The 18,290-nt window shown below is 44.6% G+C and overlaps 1 protein-coding gene across 1 annotated transcript in view; it reads left to right on the forward strand.

The window, feature by feature from the left end:
* LOC141111385 (polynucleotide 5'-hydroxyl-kinase NOL9-like) overlaps positions 1 to 11,773 on the forward strand; it is a gene marked incomplete in the record, with an annotated part of 14,518 nt that extends 2,745 nt beyond the window's left edge. The window contains 6 exon segments of the mRNA XM_073603638.1: positions 263 to 424; positions 4,118 to 4,403; positions 5,600 to 5,705; positions 7,204 to 7,381; positions 7,532 to 7,665; positions 11,579 to 11,773. Coding sequence (XP_073459739.1) covers positions 263 to 424; positions 4,118 to 4,403; positions 5,600 to 5,705; positions 7,204 to 7,381; positions 7,532 to 7,665; positions 11,579 to 11,689 — 977 coding nt within the window.
* Positions 11,774 to 18,290: the final 6,517 nt, after the last annotated feature.

An 18,290-nucleotide genomic window follows, 5' to 3' on the forward strand; every position in this document is an offset into this window, starting at 1 on the left:
CATCTGTGTTTAGCGGTTTTCACTATCCTAGCAATCCACCGTGTGGTGTTTTTTTTTTTTTTTTTTTTTTTTTTTTTTTTTCTTTTCTTTTTCTTTTTTTTTTTTCTTTCTTTCTCTTTCTTTCTTTCTCTCTCCTTTATCCATGATCAAACAGGCTTTTGTAGCCCCACCTACAGGACACTAGTTGTGGTCAATTAACTCAGAAAGGGATTTTTACGGTGATTTATAAAAAAAAAAAAAAAAAATCCTGTTTTTTTTACAGGTCCTCCATTTACACATCAAAGTGATGTCCAGAAGATGGTCTTCTTCGGAGACACGTCGTGTGAACAGGAGATAGAGCGGTTCATCGAATCTGTGAAATACGTCATCACGTCTTACAGGAGGGAGCAGCCACTCATTGTCAACACCATGGGATGGATTAAAGGTCAACCATTACACATTTTCAGTTGTAAAGGCTAAAGTATTGTTTTTACCCTAATGCATTCTGTGCATTAGGGTAAAAAAAAAAAAACTTTTAATAGTAACTGCCCCCCCCCCCAAAGTACTTGAGCCAATCTAAATACAGCGCCGTGCACATCTGCAGCAGCTCTTCTGCCCTCTTCCCGCTCTCACAGGCTTAGCTGAGAGCAGGGGGAGTCATTGGCTTTTGCTGCTGTTAGTCAAAAGCTGTGAGCAGGGGCGGGGCCAAGCTGTGTGTCTGAATAGAGGAAAACAGCCCAGCGAGGGATCGAGTATAAACGAGTGCCCCTAAAGGAAGCGGCTTCCCAAAACCCGCCCCTTCCTCAGGGCCTAGAACAGTAACATAAAGACATGTCCTTATCAGTACAAAATCAATATAGTATCCCCTCCTTGGGTCATAGTTACCCATTAGGTACTAGTAACAGATGTATAACAATGAAAGTCCGGTTACCTTGAATGGCAGCTGCTCATTTTCTGTCTAACATTTTGACAGAGCTAGCCAATTGGTGGCTCTGCCTGAACACGTGCTGTTTAACAGTGGGTACAGAAGCCACTGATGCATGCCGTGGATATAAAAAGTCTACACACCCCGGTTAAAATGTCAGGTTTCTGTGATATAAAAAAAATGACAAAGATAAATAATTTCCGAACTTTTTCCACCTTTAATGTGACCTATAAACTGTACAACTCAATTGAACAACAAACGGAAATGTTTTAGGTGGAGGGAAGTAAAAGTAAAACAAAATAAAATATGGTCCGTATATACTCGAATATAAGTCGTTTCGAGTATAAGTCGAGGCCCTAATTTACCACAAAAAAATGGGAAAACTTATTGACCCGAGTATAAGACGAGGGTGAGAAATGCACAGCTATTGTAAGTGGAAAAGAGGGTCAACAATGCCCATTTGCAGCCTCACTGTGCCCATTTGCAGCCATAGGTCCCCCGAACTTCAAACTTGGTAGTTAAGGGTTCCTAGATGCCCCCTAGCTGCAGCCAAAATTTGGGGTCTCTGAACCCAAAGGGTCCCGAAATGACATTGCTGCAGATACACAGTTAACTGAATTTGGGGCCCTGTATCTCGGGGCCACTTAATGCTAGGAACCCCAAATTTGGTGTGCAAACCCAGTGAAACTAGCACCATAAAATACCCAAAGCTGGGGTTTCTAGCACCAAGTGGCCTCGAGATACAGGGCCCCAAAAATCCATTCAGAAAATGTCAAGCACTTTTCTGCAGCAGAGAATGACATTTTCCGAACCTACTTTGGGGCCCCGTATCTCGGGGCCATTTGGTGCTAGGAACTCCAGCTTTGGATATGTTGTGGTACCAGTTCTACTGGGTTTGCACACCAAATACGGGGCCCCAAAGTCGGTTCGGAAAATGAAATTTTTTGCTGCAGAAAAGTGCTTGACTCGAGGGGGGGGCACTTTCAGCACAAAAAAAATGTGCTGAAAAACTCGACTTATACTCGAGTATATACGGTAAGTGTGCACACCCTTACACTAATACTTTGAAGCACCTTTTTGATTTTATTATAGCACTCAGTCTTTTTGGGTATGAGTCTATTGGCATTACACATCTTGACTTGACAATATTTGCCCACTCTTGTTTGCAAAAACAATCAAAATCTGTCATTGCGAGGGCATCTCCTGTGCACAGCCCTCTTCAGATCACCCCACAGATTTTCAATGGGACTCAGGTCTGGGCTCTGGCTGGGCAAATCCAAAACTTTAATCTTCTGGTGAAGCCATCCCTTTGTTGATTTGGATGTGTGCTTTGGGTCGTTGTCATGCTGAAAGATGAAGTTCCTCTTCATGTTCTGCTTTCTAGCAGAGGCCTGAAGGTTTTGTGCCAATATTGACTGGTATTTGGAACTGTTGATAATTCCATCTACCTTGACTGAGGCCCCAGCTGAAGAAAAACAGCCCCAAAGCATGATTCTGCCACCACCATGCTTCACAGTGGGTATGGTGTTCTGGTGATGTGCAGTGTTGTTTTTGCGCCAAATATTTCTTTTGGAATTATGGCCAAAAAAAGTTCAGCCTTGGTTTCATCAGACCAGAACACATTTTTCCCACATGCTTTTGGGAGACTTCAGATGTGTGTTTGCAAAATTTAACTGGACTTGGATGTTTTTCTTGGTAAGAAAAGTCTTCTGTCTTGCCACTCTACCCCATAGCCCAGACATGAAGAATACAGGAGATTGTTGTCACATGTACCACACAGCCCGTACTTTCCAGATATTCCTGCAGCTCCTTTAATGTTGCTGTAGGCCTCTTGGCATCCTCTCTGACCAGTTTTCTTCTTGTCTTTTCATAAATTTTGGAGGGACGTCCAGTTCTTGGTCATGTCACTGTTGTGCCAGATTTTCTCCACTTGATGGTGACGGTCTTCCCCGTGTTCCATGGTATATCTAATGCCTTGGAAATTCTTTTGTACCCTTCTCCTGACTGATACCTTTTAACAATGAGATCCCTCTGATGTCATTTTTTCACGACTAGGCCATTTTTTTGCTATTTGGCATTGCGTGGTCAGGCAACGCTGTACCCAAACAAAATGTGTATCTTTTTTTTTTTTTTTTTTTTTTTTTTTTTTTTTTTTTGCGTTTTATATAAAAAAAAGTGACTCTTCTGAAATCTTGGTCAAAATGTATTCTGCCTCATGTCTATGATTTTAAAGTAAAAAAAAAAAAAAAAAAAAAAAAAAAAAGTGTATATTGGTTTGTGAGACAAATATAGCATCTACAAACTATGGGATATATACTAGAATTTTTTTTTTATACTAGTAATGGCGGTGATCAGCGACTTATAGCGGGACTGCAACATTGCAGTGGACATTCTGACACCAGCTAACACTTTGGTTGGAATCGCTGACACTTACCGTATTTATCGGCGTATAACATGCACTTTTTTCCCCCTTAAAGTCAGGGAAAATCGTGTGTGCGTGTTTTATACTCCGATATAAGGCTGCCTCGGAGGGGAAGGAGAGAATGAGCGCTGCCAAAATAGACAGAGCCGCGATCTCCTGTGTGCTCGGCTCGCAGTCACACCCAGTCCCGCCTCCTAGCATTGACGTCCCGCCATTGGACTGGTGTGATGTCCATCATAGGAGCCGGGCCAAGGGGCGGGACTGGGCCTGACGCCGAGTACAGAGGAGAACCGGGGAAGAGATGGATCCATGTCTGTTTTGCGGGAAAACGGGATCAATACCTTCCCTACTGACAGAACAGCGATCTGTCTTACATAGGCAGGCTGCCGTTCTGCCTTTGTAACGAACGATCAGCGGGTGATGAGGGACACCAAGTCCGCGGTATCCGCTGATCAGCTCCCGCTGTGCATTATCACAGTGGGAGCGCATGCACACGCCTGAAACCCGAAAAACAGGCAGAGATGTACCGGTATGCCTGTTCAAATGAATGGGCTGCCCTATCGCAATGCACAGTATCACGCAAAAACAAATTGCGGCAACCCATATGTATTGCCACATTGTATATGTTACATAGTTAAGTTGAAAAGACACAAGTCCATCTAGTTCAATCCAGAATGTATACTAAACCTTGTAGAGAAACTTCTCTTGTAAAAAAAATGGCAAAATCCATCTGGTTGGAGTTGCCCTTTAATATTTACATCCTTGCTATGTCTTTATTCCCCCCCCTCCAGGGTTTGGATTGCTACTCCTGATAGACCTAATCCGCCTGCTGTCCCCCAGCCACATCGTACAGATGGTCGCGGAGGGAGGAGAACGCATGGAGCCGCTCACTCCTGAGTATGTGAAGAGCGCGGCTGGATACACGACAAAGGCCTCGTCTGACACCAAGTACAAGAACCAAGGGCTGGACTCCTCCGATGAAGAGGAAGACTCTGACCTTCACTTTAGGCCTTCATTAGGACATGAGCTGCTTCAAGTAGAGAACGGTTTTAGTGGAGCTGGAGGGACGGAGACAGTGTAAGTAACTTTTGTGAGGGTTTGGTGTCTGAAATGAGCAACTTTAAAAGTAATCCAGTTACTAGACCCCCTGGTGCCCAGTATGCAGCCCGAGTGGCTGAGGGGTGCTAGTCACTCAAACGCTCTGTTCCAGCATCGGAGAGATATTACTATGGGCGGTGTTATGTAGTCCTGGTCTGTGGGGGAGGAAGGGTAAACTTTCACTGCCATTGCCAGCAACAATAGAGGGGGCTTAATTTTCCCTGCCATGCCCAGCAATGGGGGAGGTTAACTTTTACCACCACTCACCTCCAATTAAGGGGGTGGAGGTAAATTTCACTGCCAGTAACCACAAATGTTTGGGGGTAAATTTCACTGCCACTGACAGCCATTGTAGGGGGGGAAAGAACTTTCACTGCCCTTACCACTAATGGGCGGGGAGAACTTTCACTTCCATGGACCACCAGTGCAAGCAGGGGGTTGGGGAGTTGAATTTCATGGCTAGTAACTACCATTGCAGGTTGGGGGTTGGTTTAAATTTCACTGTCCCTGACACCATTTCGGGGGTGGGGTGGGTGGGTTACTAACGCTCACTGCCGGTGACCATCAATATAGGGGGGGGTGTATTAGTACTGATGGCAGCAATTACTGCATTCACTAATGTCACGGGGTGGTGCTTATTATTGCATCCACTGACACCAAAGCTGGTGGTTATTATTGTGTCCATTGATGACAAAGCTGGGGGTTTTTATTGCTTTGACACCAATGCTGGGGCTTATTGCGTCCACTGACGCCAATGATTGGGGGGGGGGGGATGCTGGGGCATATTGGGTCCATTGACGCCAATGATGATGGGGGGGGGGGGGGGGAATGCTGGGGCTTATTGCGTCCATTGACGCCAAAGATGGGAGATAATGCTGGGGCTTATTGCGTCCACTGGTGACATGAGTAGGGGTTATTGTTACGCCCACTGACACAAATGCCGCAGGTATTTATTGGGTCAGCTGACATCAGTGCTGGGGGTCTATTGTAGCGTTTATTGACAACATGATTGGAGGTTGTTATTGTGTCCACTGACACCAATACTGATGGGTTACTATGAACAATATAGGGGACATTAGTACGTCACATATTTCAAGTAATAGGAAGTGCTGTATAAGCCGTCCTTCTTTTTTTTTTTTTTTTTTTTTTTCTCAGCTTTATTTTTTCCCTTTCAGACGTTGTCACGGGTGGATCCTGAGAGATCTCGCCATGTTGGGCTACATTGGCAAGTTGCAGCAGTTTGAGCAGATCATTCCTCTTAACAGCTTCGTGCCTTACGAGGTCAGTATAGAGATCCTGGTAAATAAAACTTTGCACTCTCTCCCCCTGCTCTGTCCTAGAGCACTTTTTTTTTTTTTTTTTCTACATCTTTCCCTTTTTTTGCTTTTTTTTAGCCCTGTCCCATATCTTACTCCTTTTCTTTACTCTCTCCCACATCTCTCGCTTTCCTTTTTCGTTCTGTCTTTTTCTCTTTCTCTCACAATTGAGACAAGTAGAGCAGTGCCAGCACATTATGTCATTTTGCTGATAAATGAGCTAAATAGATGCAATTTATTCTGGGCTGCTCAAAGAAAAAATCTTCCCCGCTGTACCATTGTATTCTTACAGCGGGGGGGGGGTGACTTCCCTGTCAGAATACATTGATCAGAGGCTGCTGATCAACAATAGCTTTCCTACATTCCCTTTTGACAGAGGTCAATCGTTCAAGCAGGAATGCCATAGATTGATCGAAATTCAGCTGGACCCTACTATGACTAAGCACTCTGTGTAGTGCGAAACGCGTAAGCTTCGTTCCACTCTGCTGGGACCTGTATTTTGGATGACACTTTATTAAATAAAGGCAAATATTTTTTGGAGTGCGGCTGTCCAGGATTTCTTTGTCTAACTGCTACAGCATTGCCAGCCCCTGGACTTCTAGACTGAAGGAGATGCCTTTTACTTTGATCTGACCCACCTGGAGCTGTGATATTCTCTCTCTCTATGGCCAGCTTGAGTGTCATTTCCTAAACTTGATGCAATTCAGTGTTTTGAACTGGCAGACATCTCAAGATGGAATGCACAAATGAAAGGATTTGATTTTCTGTCCATCCATGCAATTTTTTTCTTTTTTTGTGTCACGGTATTTGCGCTGAGTAAATAGATACCAAACATGTCACTCTTTCAAATTGCGTGCACCCATGGAATGGCGCCAAACTACGATACCTAAAAATCTTGATTAGCGACGCTGTAAAAGCCTTTACAGGTTACCAGTTTAGTGTTAGAGGAGGTCTAGAGCTAAAATTTTTGCTCTGACGTTTGCGGCGATACCTTACATGTGGTGTAATCGCCATTTTATATATGCATTTACATGTAAGCATGGGGGGAGAGGGTGCTTGAAATTTTATAAAACCTTTTTTTTTCTTGAACATCCCTTGTCAATGGGTAGTGATATATCTTCTTGAATGGAGAGATCTAGAGTCTGTTAGACCCCAGATCTCTCCTTTGCACTCCAATGCTGCCGATCAGACACAGATCGGTGTGATTGGCTGCTTCCCTGCCCAGTAACAGCCATGTAAACAAAAGATCCATAACTGGAAGTGACGAAATCCTCATCGCTTTTCGGGTTCTGGGGTCACCAAGAGAGAGGGGAACAATGTCAATAGTGCTATCTGTTGCATTGCTCCCCTTTTGCTGACATACACATAGTAGAGTAGTTGGAGATTTTTCTAAACCTGAAATCTGTGAATGTATTCTATGGCAAGCCAATAATTCTGTATAACGTGGAGCTTGTGTTCTCTAGGTGCCGTTTAATGCTGTAGCCCTTCGAGTCATCCATGCCGATGTCGCTCCATCACACATCTTGTACACAGCCAACGCTAGCTGGGTCGGCCTGTGCCACATTCTGGATGATGTCAGCAGCCAGGGCAGCGGCCCGGTGATCCTCACACAGACGCCAGTCTGTGACTGCCTGGGGTTTGGTGAGTTGGGACAGAGGGGAAAACTATCTGCATGGCTAGTCATAAGAGTCAAATGCTCAGTTGGGCTCCTTGTTCATTACTCCAGGACAGGAGAGCGAAAACATTGGGCGGCCAGTAATTGGTTACATTGACCAATTCTTCTCTCACCAGGTATTATTCGGGGAATTAACATGGAGAAAAAGGTCTACCACATCCTTACACCCATCCCTCCAGCTGCTCTGCGATTGGTGAATTGCCTGCAAATTGGAAACATATCTATACCCCACAGCATCTTCAAGAACCAGGTATTGTCTCTTTTCAATCAAGAGTGAAATAAGAAACCTGGGCCTGGTGGTCATGGCACCAGCTTAACCATTTCCAGGCCTTGGGACATACTGGTTTGTCATCGGGGCAAGTGGTTATACCCGGATCTGCAGCCATGATCCAGGTGTCGCCATTTTGCATCTGGTGTTGGGCTTTCATATAAAAGTGAACAAAGTAGCTCTACAACCGCCCTCCCAGCACCGCAGTTCCTGGGCACTGTTCTCTGGGAAGCCTGGGTCTGCTACAAACTGTTGGGCTGACTGAGGAGGAACCTCCATCCCCCACTGTTTTTTTTTTTTTTTTTTTTATTGTTTCTAGGAATAAAAAAAAAAGCTAAACATGTCATACTTGCCTGCTCTGTGCAATAGCATTGCACAGAGCAGACTGATCCTCCTCCTCCTGGGGTCCCCCACTGATGCTCTAGGATCCTCCCACCCTCTTGCTTTGGGGGGCACTCGTGTGAGCTCACCCAGCTTTCTCCTTACTGGCTGTGATTGAGATCAGCAGGAGCTGAACACAGGATGCATTAGGGTATAAAAACCTATTTTTAGAACCACACAGATCCTCAAAGAATTGAGCTCTGTCATTTCAAGACCATTGTTCCTAATTTTTGGGGGTTTTGGTAGATCATAAGCTCAATAATAACATGCAATGCCAAGCTGCGGTTTCCAAAGCGAGCAAAGTCCTTTCTTGTATAAGAGAGGTATGGACTCCAGAGAGATAATTTTGCCCCCCTGTACAGATCATAAATAAGACCTCATCTGGAATGTGCAGTTCAGTTTTGGGCTCCAGTTTATAAAAAGGATATCAGGGAACTGGAGAAAGTGCAGAGAAGGGCAACCAAACTGATAAGAGGCATGGAGGAGATCAGCTATGAGGAAAGATTAGAGGAACTGAATCTATTCTGTTGAGAAGAGGAGATTAAGGGGGGATATGATCTCCATATATAAATACATAAGGGGTCCATATAGTGAACTTGGTGTTGAGCACTTTAAGCTCATCACAGAGGACAAGGGGGACACTCTTTACGTCTAGAGGGAAAGAGGTTTAAGCTCCAAATACGGAAAGGTTTCTTCACAGTAAGAGATGTGAAAATGTGGACTAGACCAGAGGTGGTTCTGGACAACTCAGTAGATTGCATTAAGAAAGGCCTGGATACTTTCCTAAATGTACATAATATAACTGAGTACTGACATTTATAGGTAAAGCTAATCCAGGGAAAATCTGATTGCCTCCTGGGGGAATCGGGGAAAAATTTGTTCTCCCGCTGTAACAATTGGATCATGCTTTTATAGGGGTTTTTAAGGGTTATTTTTTTTTGGCTTTCTCTGGATCAACTGTGAGGATAAGATTGTATAATTTTATTTATTTTCCCTTCTATTGGTTGAATTGGATTGGACTTGTGTCCTTCTTCTTCTTTTTTTTTTTTTTTTTTTTTAACCGGAGTAACTATGTAAAAAACCTTTTTAAAGCACCCATCTCCCCATGCTCACGTGCACATGTATACATACATTTATACATGTAGGTTCCACATGCATATGTACACACACAGTGATTTCACTACACTTGAGGTATCAATGTGAACGTCAGAGAGGGATTATCAATCTTATTTTTTGTAATTAGAATAACATACATGTAAGGCTCGGTTCACGCTCCTGTGACTTGGGATCTGACGTGAGACCCCCAAGCCGCATAACGTGTGAAATCCCATGTTAGTCAATGAGATTAGTCTTAATTGGCACTACTGAAGTCGCTCTGACTTTAGAAAAGTTTCCTGTTCTAGTTTAGAACAACTTCTATCTGACTTGTGCCCATAGACTTTAATGGAAGTTGCCGCTAAGTCGGATCCTCATCTTGATTGATGTGATCTGGATCTGACATTACAGGAAGATTACACAGGTATTCATTGAAGCTGCTTCAAAGTCGCCTGGCAAAGTGGCGCTGTAAGTCGCATGGACCAAGCCTAAGCGTAACATCTAGAAAATGGCAACACAAGGCGCAGAAACATACAAACATGACCATATATGGCGTAACCTTTTGTTTGTCAGTCTGGTAAGGTGCATCACCTAGGTAGATCATAAGGCCATGAAAATGAGGGAATTTGGTCAGCCTCCCCGTTTCTTGTCTAATACAACCATGCATGTAATGTAATTAAACTTGGGCAGCACAGTGGTGTAGTGGGTAGCACTCTCGCTTAGCAGTAAAAAGGGTCACTGGTTCAAATCCCAACCATGACACTACCTGCCTGGAGTTTGCATGTTCTCCCTGTGCCTGCCTGGGTTTCCTCCGGGTACTCCGGTTTCCTCCCACACTACAAAGACATGCTGGTAGGTTAATTGGCTTCTGTCTAAAAATTGGCTCCAGTATATGAATGTGAGTTAGGGACCTTAGATTGTAAGCTCCTTCAGGGTAGGGACCGATGTGAATGTACAATGTATATGTAAAGCGCTGCGTAAATTGATAGCCCTATATAAGTACCTTAGATAATAACTTATTGTGACAAAGTATTCAGTCTATTGTAAAGACGATGAGGTGGAGGATAGTAGACCGAGTTTAATGTTTTACGTTGGCCTATTGGTTCACCTGTACAATGAAACATGCACCAAGAATTCCTGGGGTATGTTGAGCCCTGAATATTTTTCGATGGGAAGAATATATCCCAATAAGCCTGGAGTAAAGTGCAGTGCCATAATGTATGGAATTTAAAAAAATATTTTTTAGAGGAAGGATGTGATAGCTGTAGTATAATTGTTGTTTTGATCATCAGTAATATTTGTGCTGAAATCTTTTTCCCACTGTAGCAAATAACCGGAAAACAGACTTGCGATGTTTAGGGCTTTATACATTTGCAGGAGACATCTTGTAGATTGCGTTCTTTTGAGGCAAAGTCACATTCAACAGAGTTCAAATCCTTAAATGAATGGATGTGTTTAGGGAGAGCGAAGTAAACAAGCGTGTCTCCATTTATCCCTGATTGAGATTCTTCTGCAATCCATGGTCTCCTCTAAGGGAATTATCATAGAGTGCATAGTAATGTAATATAGTAAAAGTGCAGTCAGGTGACTATCATGACATTGATGGTGTAGTTCACTCATCTCCAAACTGTGGCCCAGGGGCCAGATTCAGCCCTTTGCTGCTTGCTTTCTCCCGCTGACATCCACGATGGGGGGAGGGTACGCAGGTGGTTCTTCCCGCTGACGCCCGGGAGTGGGGGGGGGCGCCTTGTTCTTCCCACTGACAACCACGATGGGGGGGGCACCTTGTTCTCCTGCCAACGCCCACATTGGGGGGTGCCCTGTTCCTCCCGCTAATGCCCATGATAATGGGGGGGGGGGGTTTTGTCCCGTTCCTCCTGCCCGCAATGATGGGGCCTTTTCAACTCTCAGCCATAGTCGTCTGTCCCCTCTAAAGTCTGAAGGACAGTAAAATGGCCCTTTTTGTTTAGAAAGTTTGGAGAACCCTGATCTAATATAGAAGAAAAAAAAGTAGGTATGACCAAGTAAAGGAATAATTGGCGAGTTATGACAATCCCAAATGAGTATGGAAATGGTCCCACAGCAATAAAGTAAGAGTCATAGTTCATGTTTGAGAGTTGGCGGTGTTTTTCCGGAATCCATAGGAAAATGCTTGTGCTTTTTGGCAATCAGTCTGCCTGTGCTAGTTCCTGGGCGGGACCTTCAGCGAAACCTAGAGGTCAGATTAGTGTGCTGCTCAGGAATTGAAGAATGACAGCTTTAGCCTGAGGCTTCTCAAACAGGTATTTTGACAGTTTTCTCTGTAATAGTTGTCTTTCTGGAGCTGGAACCCGTTACATCAGCTCCCCTTTTTTTTTTTAATTCAGTAGCCACTTTAAGATTTCTTATCTAAGCATTTCTTTTCTCTCTTGTTTTCCAGCCTGGAATTAATGGGGAGATTCCCTACGTCACCTCAGACTATGACTTCACAATCTACGGCTCGGGGAAGATGAAGAGAAAGAAACACCTCAAACGGCGTGAACATCTCTAAGTTTTTTTTTTTTTTTGTTGTTGTTTTTTTTGTCATTACCCTTTTTGTTTTTCTGTTGTGTTTTATTAAATTATTTTTTTGTTACATTTCAGACTGTTTTTTGAAAAAGCTTATAAAACACTTACAATAAAGAGAGCCCAAACAGCTGGCTCTTACCCCCCAATAAAATATACAAAACGATAAAAAAAAAAAAAAAATCAGGCGTTCAAATTGTATCAGTGTTACTAATAGAGCAAATACGGTCAAGAAGGTGCACCCAGCCAATGTGCTCCAGGCTAATACGGTCAAGAAAGTGCACCCAGCCAATGTGTCCCACACTAGGAAGGCACACTCAGCCAGTGTTCCAGATTCGAATAGTCAGCAAGGTGTCAAATTGTCTCAAACTAATACAGTCAAGAAAAACGCACTCAACCAATGTGTCCCAGACGTAGGGTCAAGGAAGGCGCTCTCAACCAATGCGTCCCAGACCTACGGTCAAGGAAGGCGCTTTCAACCAATGTGTCCCAGACGTAGGGTCAAGGAAGGCGCTCTCAACCAATGTGTCCCAGACCTCTGGTCAAGGAAGGCGCTCTCAACCAATGTGTCCCAGACGTTTGGTCAAGGAAGGCGCTCTCAACCAATGCGTCCCAGACCTACGGTCAAAGAAGGTGCTCTCAACCAATGTGTCCCAGACCTCTGGTCAATGAAGGCGCTCTCAAGCAATGTGTCCCAGACCTACGGTCAAGGAAGACTCTCAACCAAATTGTCCCAGACCTACGGTCAAGGAAGGCGCTCCAATGTGTCACAGACGTACGGTCAAAGAAGGCGTGCTCAACCAATGTGTCCCAGACGTATGGTCATGGAAGGCGCAGTCATCCCATGTGTCCCAGATTCTATCCCCGCCAAGGAAGGCACATTCATCCGTGTCCCAGACTAATATTCATGGAGAGTGCGCTTGTCCAATGTGTCCCAGATTCTATTCCAGTGAAGGAAAGCACACTCATCCAATATGTCCCAGACTAATACAGTCAAGAAGGCGCACTCAGCCAGTGTTCCAGATTCTTGTACAGTTAACGAGGCACACTCATCCATTGTGTCCCAGACTAATACAGTCATAGAATGCGCACTTAACCAATGTGTTCCAGACTAATACAGTCAAGGTAGGCGCACTCTTCCCATGTGTCCCAGACTAATATTCAAGGAAGGCGTCCTCCAATGTGCTCCAGACTTAGTGCATTGTAATAGTAATAATATAGAAGAGAAATCAGTCATGGATTATGCAGTGTCCCTGTAGTATGTCCATCTAACTCATTATCAAAGCAGTAAATGTACAATCGCCTTTCAGATTTTTTTTCTGTTTACGGTGTATGTTTATAAAATGTTTCTTGTAATAAAGAAATGACCACAATAATAAGACTTTCTACAATGTAGTTTCAAGAGTCAATAAACGAGGATAAAATGGAACACAGCAGTGGTACGTGTATTTCATTTACCCGTTGTGTGACCTTTGCCTGAACAATAAGGGCCCTTTTACGCCAGAGCGCAGTGCGGGGAAGCCTTGTTTCGTGCGCTTTTACCGCAACGTGTTCAAAACACACTGGGTGCTGCGATTGGGTGTCTGTGTAATCCAAACGCAGCCTTAAATATAGAAACAAAAGATTTCAAGTGATAATGTTCTAACCTTTAACAAATGTCAGAGACGTGGATCTTTATGGAGACGTCTGCTTCATGGACCGTGAATAAACATCTGAGGATGAAATCTCCAAGTGAACTAAATTCCACATAATTTTTCCATAATCGGACACATGAAAAACGGTGCATACCCAACATCGTATTTTCCTTCAAGGTGGTCGGCATCGCATCTTCTGATACTGAAGAATTTCTGGACACCGTGGTCTATTTTATAGGCCTAATTGCTTCGCTGTAGATCAGTGGTCTCAAGACTTAACCAAAGGGCCAGTTTACTGTCCTCCAGGCTTTTGGGGAGCTGAAATGTGGTCGGTGTGAACAGAAAATGTTCCAGCATCCCTGGTAGTAAACACTGCCCTATTGCTGGTTTTAACAGGAGGAATAGTGCCCCATTGTTTGGTTTTAGCAGGAGGAACCAGTGCCCCATGGTTGGCTTCAATGGGAGGAATAGTGCCCCATGGTTGGCATCAATGGGAGGAATAGTGCCCTGTTGTCAGTGGGAGAAAGAATGCCCCATCATTAGTCTTAGCAGGAGGAATAGTGCCCCATCTATGGTGTCAGTGAGAAGAAGTGTGCTCTATTAATGGTGTTAGTGGGAGGAGTAGTGTCCCAAAGGCCAGATAAAGGCAAGCAAAGGGCCGCAGTTTGGAGTCCACTGCTGTAGATGACAAATCCATATAATATGTTGTACCTCCTTCCACAGAATCAACATAATGTAACTGAATATGCGCAAGCTATTGGGTTCCATAGCGGCAGGAATAGGGAGGTGTTCCACCGAGGCAAATGGCATCCTAAAACACGACGTAGGTTTACAAATTAGACGTTAGAGCTCCGTTCACATCTAGGCGTTGCTATTTTACAGGCGGTTTCAAAGTTAAAAGGTCACCAATGTAAAATGCCTGTAATCTGCCAAAAAAAGAAGCTCATGTACTTTTTTGAGCGACGGGCGTTTTGCTTTGGACGACAGAACGCTCAGATGTGAACAGGGGCCACTGAAATGAATGGGATTCGTCTTGTTGGGCATTTAAAGGGCTGAGGCTTAGAGCAGAAAAACGCCTGGATGTGAACGGAGCCTTAAGAGTAAATTAAGGGGACATTTGGCTGTACACATACATGATTAGCTGTAGATTTGTATTCAATAAAGCTGTTTTGTTTTTGTTTGTTTTTTTTTTTGTTTTTTTCCTCAGTACTTGAAGATGTAATCCCCGTGCATCATAAACAATTGGCTTTTCTATTTTAACCACTTTCAGTCCAAGGATGTCACATGACGTCCTTGACTTTCAGTGGTGATATCTGAATGATGCCTGCAGCTGCTCCCCATTCACACCTGAGATCTTGTAACATTGACAAGTCACATGACACCGGGGGGAGGGAAAATGGCTAATTGGGCACAATTTGGACATTTTCACTTAGGGGTGTACTCACTTTTGTTGCCAGCGGTTTAGACATTAATTGGCTGTGTGTTGAGTTATTTTGAGGGGACAGCAAATTTACACTGTTATACAAGCTGTACACTCACTACTTTACATTGTAGACAAGTGTCATTTCTTCAGTGTTGTCACATGAAAAGAGAGAAGAAAAGATTTACACAAATGTGAGGGGTGTACTTACTTTTGTGAGATACTGTAAATGTCTTATGGGTACAGTGTTGCACGACCGTGCAATTGTCATTCAAAGTGTGACAGTGCTGAATATTGGCCTGGGCAGGAGGGGATGAAAGTGCCCGGTATTGAAGTGGTTAAGAATAGGAGCGAGGAAGGTATCTGGAGGAACTGCCTCAATAAACACCAGCCACAGCAGGAGGACCTATCGCCTGAATCTCATAAAGGCTTCTGGACGTACTATATCCCCCCCCCCCCCAGTGTGTTCAGCCTGCTGACAAACCAGGGGAGCACAGGGTCACCTGGCAAAGGGTACTTTCTGCCATGCAGAAGAGGCGTGCCCAGGTGACACATAATCCTTTTCCTATGTGGAGCCCACCAGTAAGAGACAGGTGGAGATGTCTTGTCTGTAAGGACAACAGTCTAGTCAAGCATAGCACACTCCAACATCGTTGGACCATGGGGACCAGGACACTTGAGCTGTCACAGCTAAGGCTCCCAGACCTTGTCAGAGGTGATGGCCCAGCAGATAAGGTCAGAATACTGAGTTTAAGAAGGTTTCCCTGATCCCTTTGCTCATTGCGATAGTCAAGATTCTACTGGGTGGAATTCCAATAAACATTATGACCACAGATTAACTTATTACAATTTTTTTAATGCATTGAGGTTGATAAGCAAGTGTCTGATTAACAGATCTGTTGTTGTTTAAGACTGGCCAAAAACTATCCAGCATTAAAGTCAATACACACACATCAAACACACAATATACTTACATTTTTTTCAGAAATTGTACACAACACCGACTGTATTTCGTGCAGAACAACAACAGCAAAGTAACTCTAAATAGGTTAAAAAAAAAAACAGTGAAAAGGTTGTGTGGGTGATTGAGTAGCACTGATACACAAGATGCAAGAAAATCTGTTTTTGTTTTTTGTTTTTTTTGTCACTATGGCCAAAGATGTATAAAAATCTATCTCAGCAAATTGGATCAATCTGGGTCCAACCTTCAATCTTTTAACCTAGCAATCGATTTAAAAAATTTCTGTTGATTTTATTTGTTCCCTCACAAACTTTTTGGGTTTCCCCCGGGGAGCCGTGAGCAGGGCATTCGGTTCAGATCAGAGATGGATGAGAGGACCCTGATGTGATGGAAGAAGCTCTGACATGATGGGGGAACCTCTGGTGTGAAGTGGGGGGCTATGATGTGATGGGGGAACCTCTGACATGATGGTGTGAACTCTTATCTGATGGGGGGGGGCTCTGATAAGTTGCTAAGATGGAAGAACCTCTGACATGAAGGGGTAAACTCTGATCTGTTGGGGGGACCTCTGACATGATGAGGGACTTTTGATGTGAAAAGTGGGGGATTCTGATAAGATTGGGAGACCTCTGATAAGATGGGAAACCTCTGACGTGAAGGGGTGAACTTTTATCTGATGGGGGGGGCCTCTGACATGAAGAGGTAAACGCTGATCTGTTGGGGGGGGACCTCTGACATGATGGGGGACTCCTGATGTGAAAGGTGGGGGGTTCTGACAACATTGCGAGACCTCTGATAAGATGGGAAACCTCTGACGTGAAGGGGTAAACTCTGATCTGATGGTTGGGGGAGGAGGGACCTCTGATAAGATTGGGAGACCTTTGATAAGATGGGGAACCTCTGACATGAGGGGGTGAATTCTGATCTGTTGGGGGGGGGGGGGACCTCTGACATGATGGGGGACTCCTGATGTAAAAGGTGGGGGGTTCTGATAAGATTGGGAGACCTCTGATAAGATGGGAAACCTCTGACATGAAGGGGTGAACTCTTATCTGATGGGGGGGGGACCTCTGATAAGATTGGGAGACCTTTGATAAGATGGGGAACCTTTGACGTGAAAGGGTGAACTCTGATCTAATGGGGAGGACCTCTGATATGAAATTAATTTTATCTAAGCGATTGTGTGCATCATCCCAGGTTAAGGTTTCCTATTAATAAGTAACATTTAGAGCCGGTTCACATTAGAAGCTGCACGACTTGCAGGTCACCTCACCGAGGCGACCTGCACATGACTGCCACGGCGACTTGCAAAACGACTTCTGTATAGAAGTCTATGCAAGTGGCCCCCAAAGTAGTACAGGAACCTTTCTTCTAAGATTAGAACGGTTCCATTGTACAGAACGGGAGGCGACTTGTCAGGCGGCTAGGTCGCCTGACAAGTCGCCCCTGTGTGAACCGGCTCTTACAGCTGCTCGGCATGGCACCAAGAAGATTTTGGTCATCACTGTAGTAGCTCAAGCTTCCACAGAGGCCAACTGGTTAACCCGCATGTACAGGGCCGCTGATAAGGCAGTACAGCCAGCTCTCCTGTACTGGGCCCGGGCACCCCGTCGAACAGAAGGGCCGGCTGTACTGCCTTATTGCCAATAGTTGTGGCTACTCCTGCAGCGCTGTCAGCTTTGCCTTCTTTTTCTCCCTCTGGCAGCCCTGCGGGGAGATCAGTATTTTTTCCCCTACGACCCTGCTGTCTGGGCCCCCCTTCCTTGCAGAGCTGCCAGTTTCCCTCCTCTCCTCGTCTGCTAGCTGCTGCTGCAGGCACACGGGGGGTATTGTTTCAGGATGGAGAGTGGGGAGAGGTAAATATGCCCTATTTACTGGCCCCTTCTTTTCCTGAATCAACATAATGAGCTATAGGTACCAATCGCTCCTGTATCCATTCATCACTGAAGCATAGTCACTTGTGTTTACTATACTTCAGTTTGTGAATGAACAGAAAGCCGCAGAGGCTCCCTATTCATTTATCTCCAGTGTAGCTGAGGCGGGAGAGATAGAGACAGAGGAATCTCTATCCACAGTACCTCTCTGCCTCAAATATGAGACATCAGGGGTCCGTTTTGACCCCTGATATTTTACCAAAGGCGTGGGCCCTGTCAGGTAAGGCTGTACGGGGCCCCATGATTTCTAACAGCAGCCCTGCATACAGTATGTATACTTGCATTGTGCCAAGCTGGACCAATGCAAGTGTGCAGAAAATATCATTATCCCTATTCAGGTTTACACCCTATGTTTTTAGGCACTTGCAGCAGCTGATTTAATCACTGACTATGCAGTGTCTTTACCATATTGTTCCTTTTTTATGCTCCTGTTTAGGCTGGTGCCATGACCACTGCCTGTTTCAGGGTGGCTCCTTTCTCTTGCAGAATCGTATGGAGCAACTCCGACTAAAGATCTGCCTCCCTACACTGTGTGCATCAGTAGAAACACACAGCCTGATAGACTAGAATGGCAAGGCAATCTCTTGCTCCTCCCTCCTCCCACTCCCTTTCTCCAAAATAAGAGACTTACTGGAAAC

This window comes from Aquarana catesbeiana, linkage group LG10, assembly GCF_042186555.1.
Source record: "Aquarana catesbeiana isolate 2022-GZ linkage group LG10, ASM4218655v1, whole genome shotgun sequence".
Classification (NCBI taxonomy): Eukaryota; Metazoa; Chordata; class Amphibia; order Anura; family Ranidae; genus Aquarana; species Aquarana catesbeiana.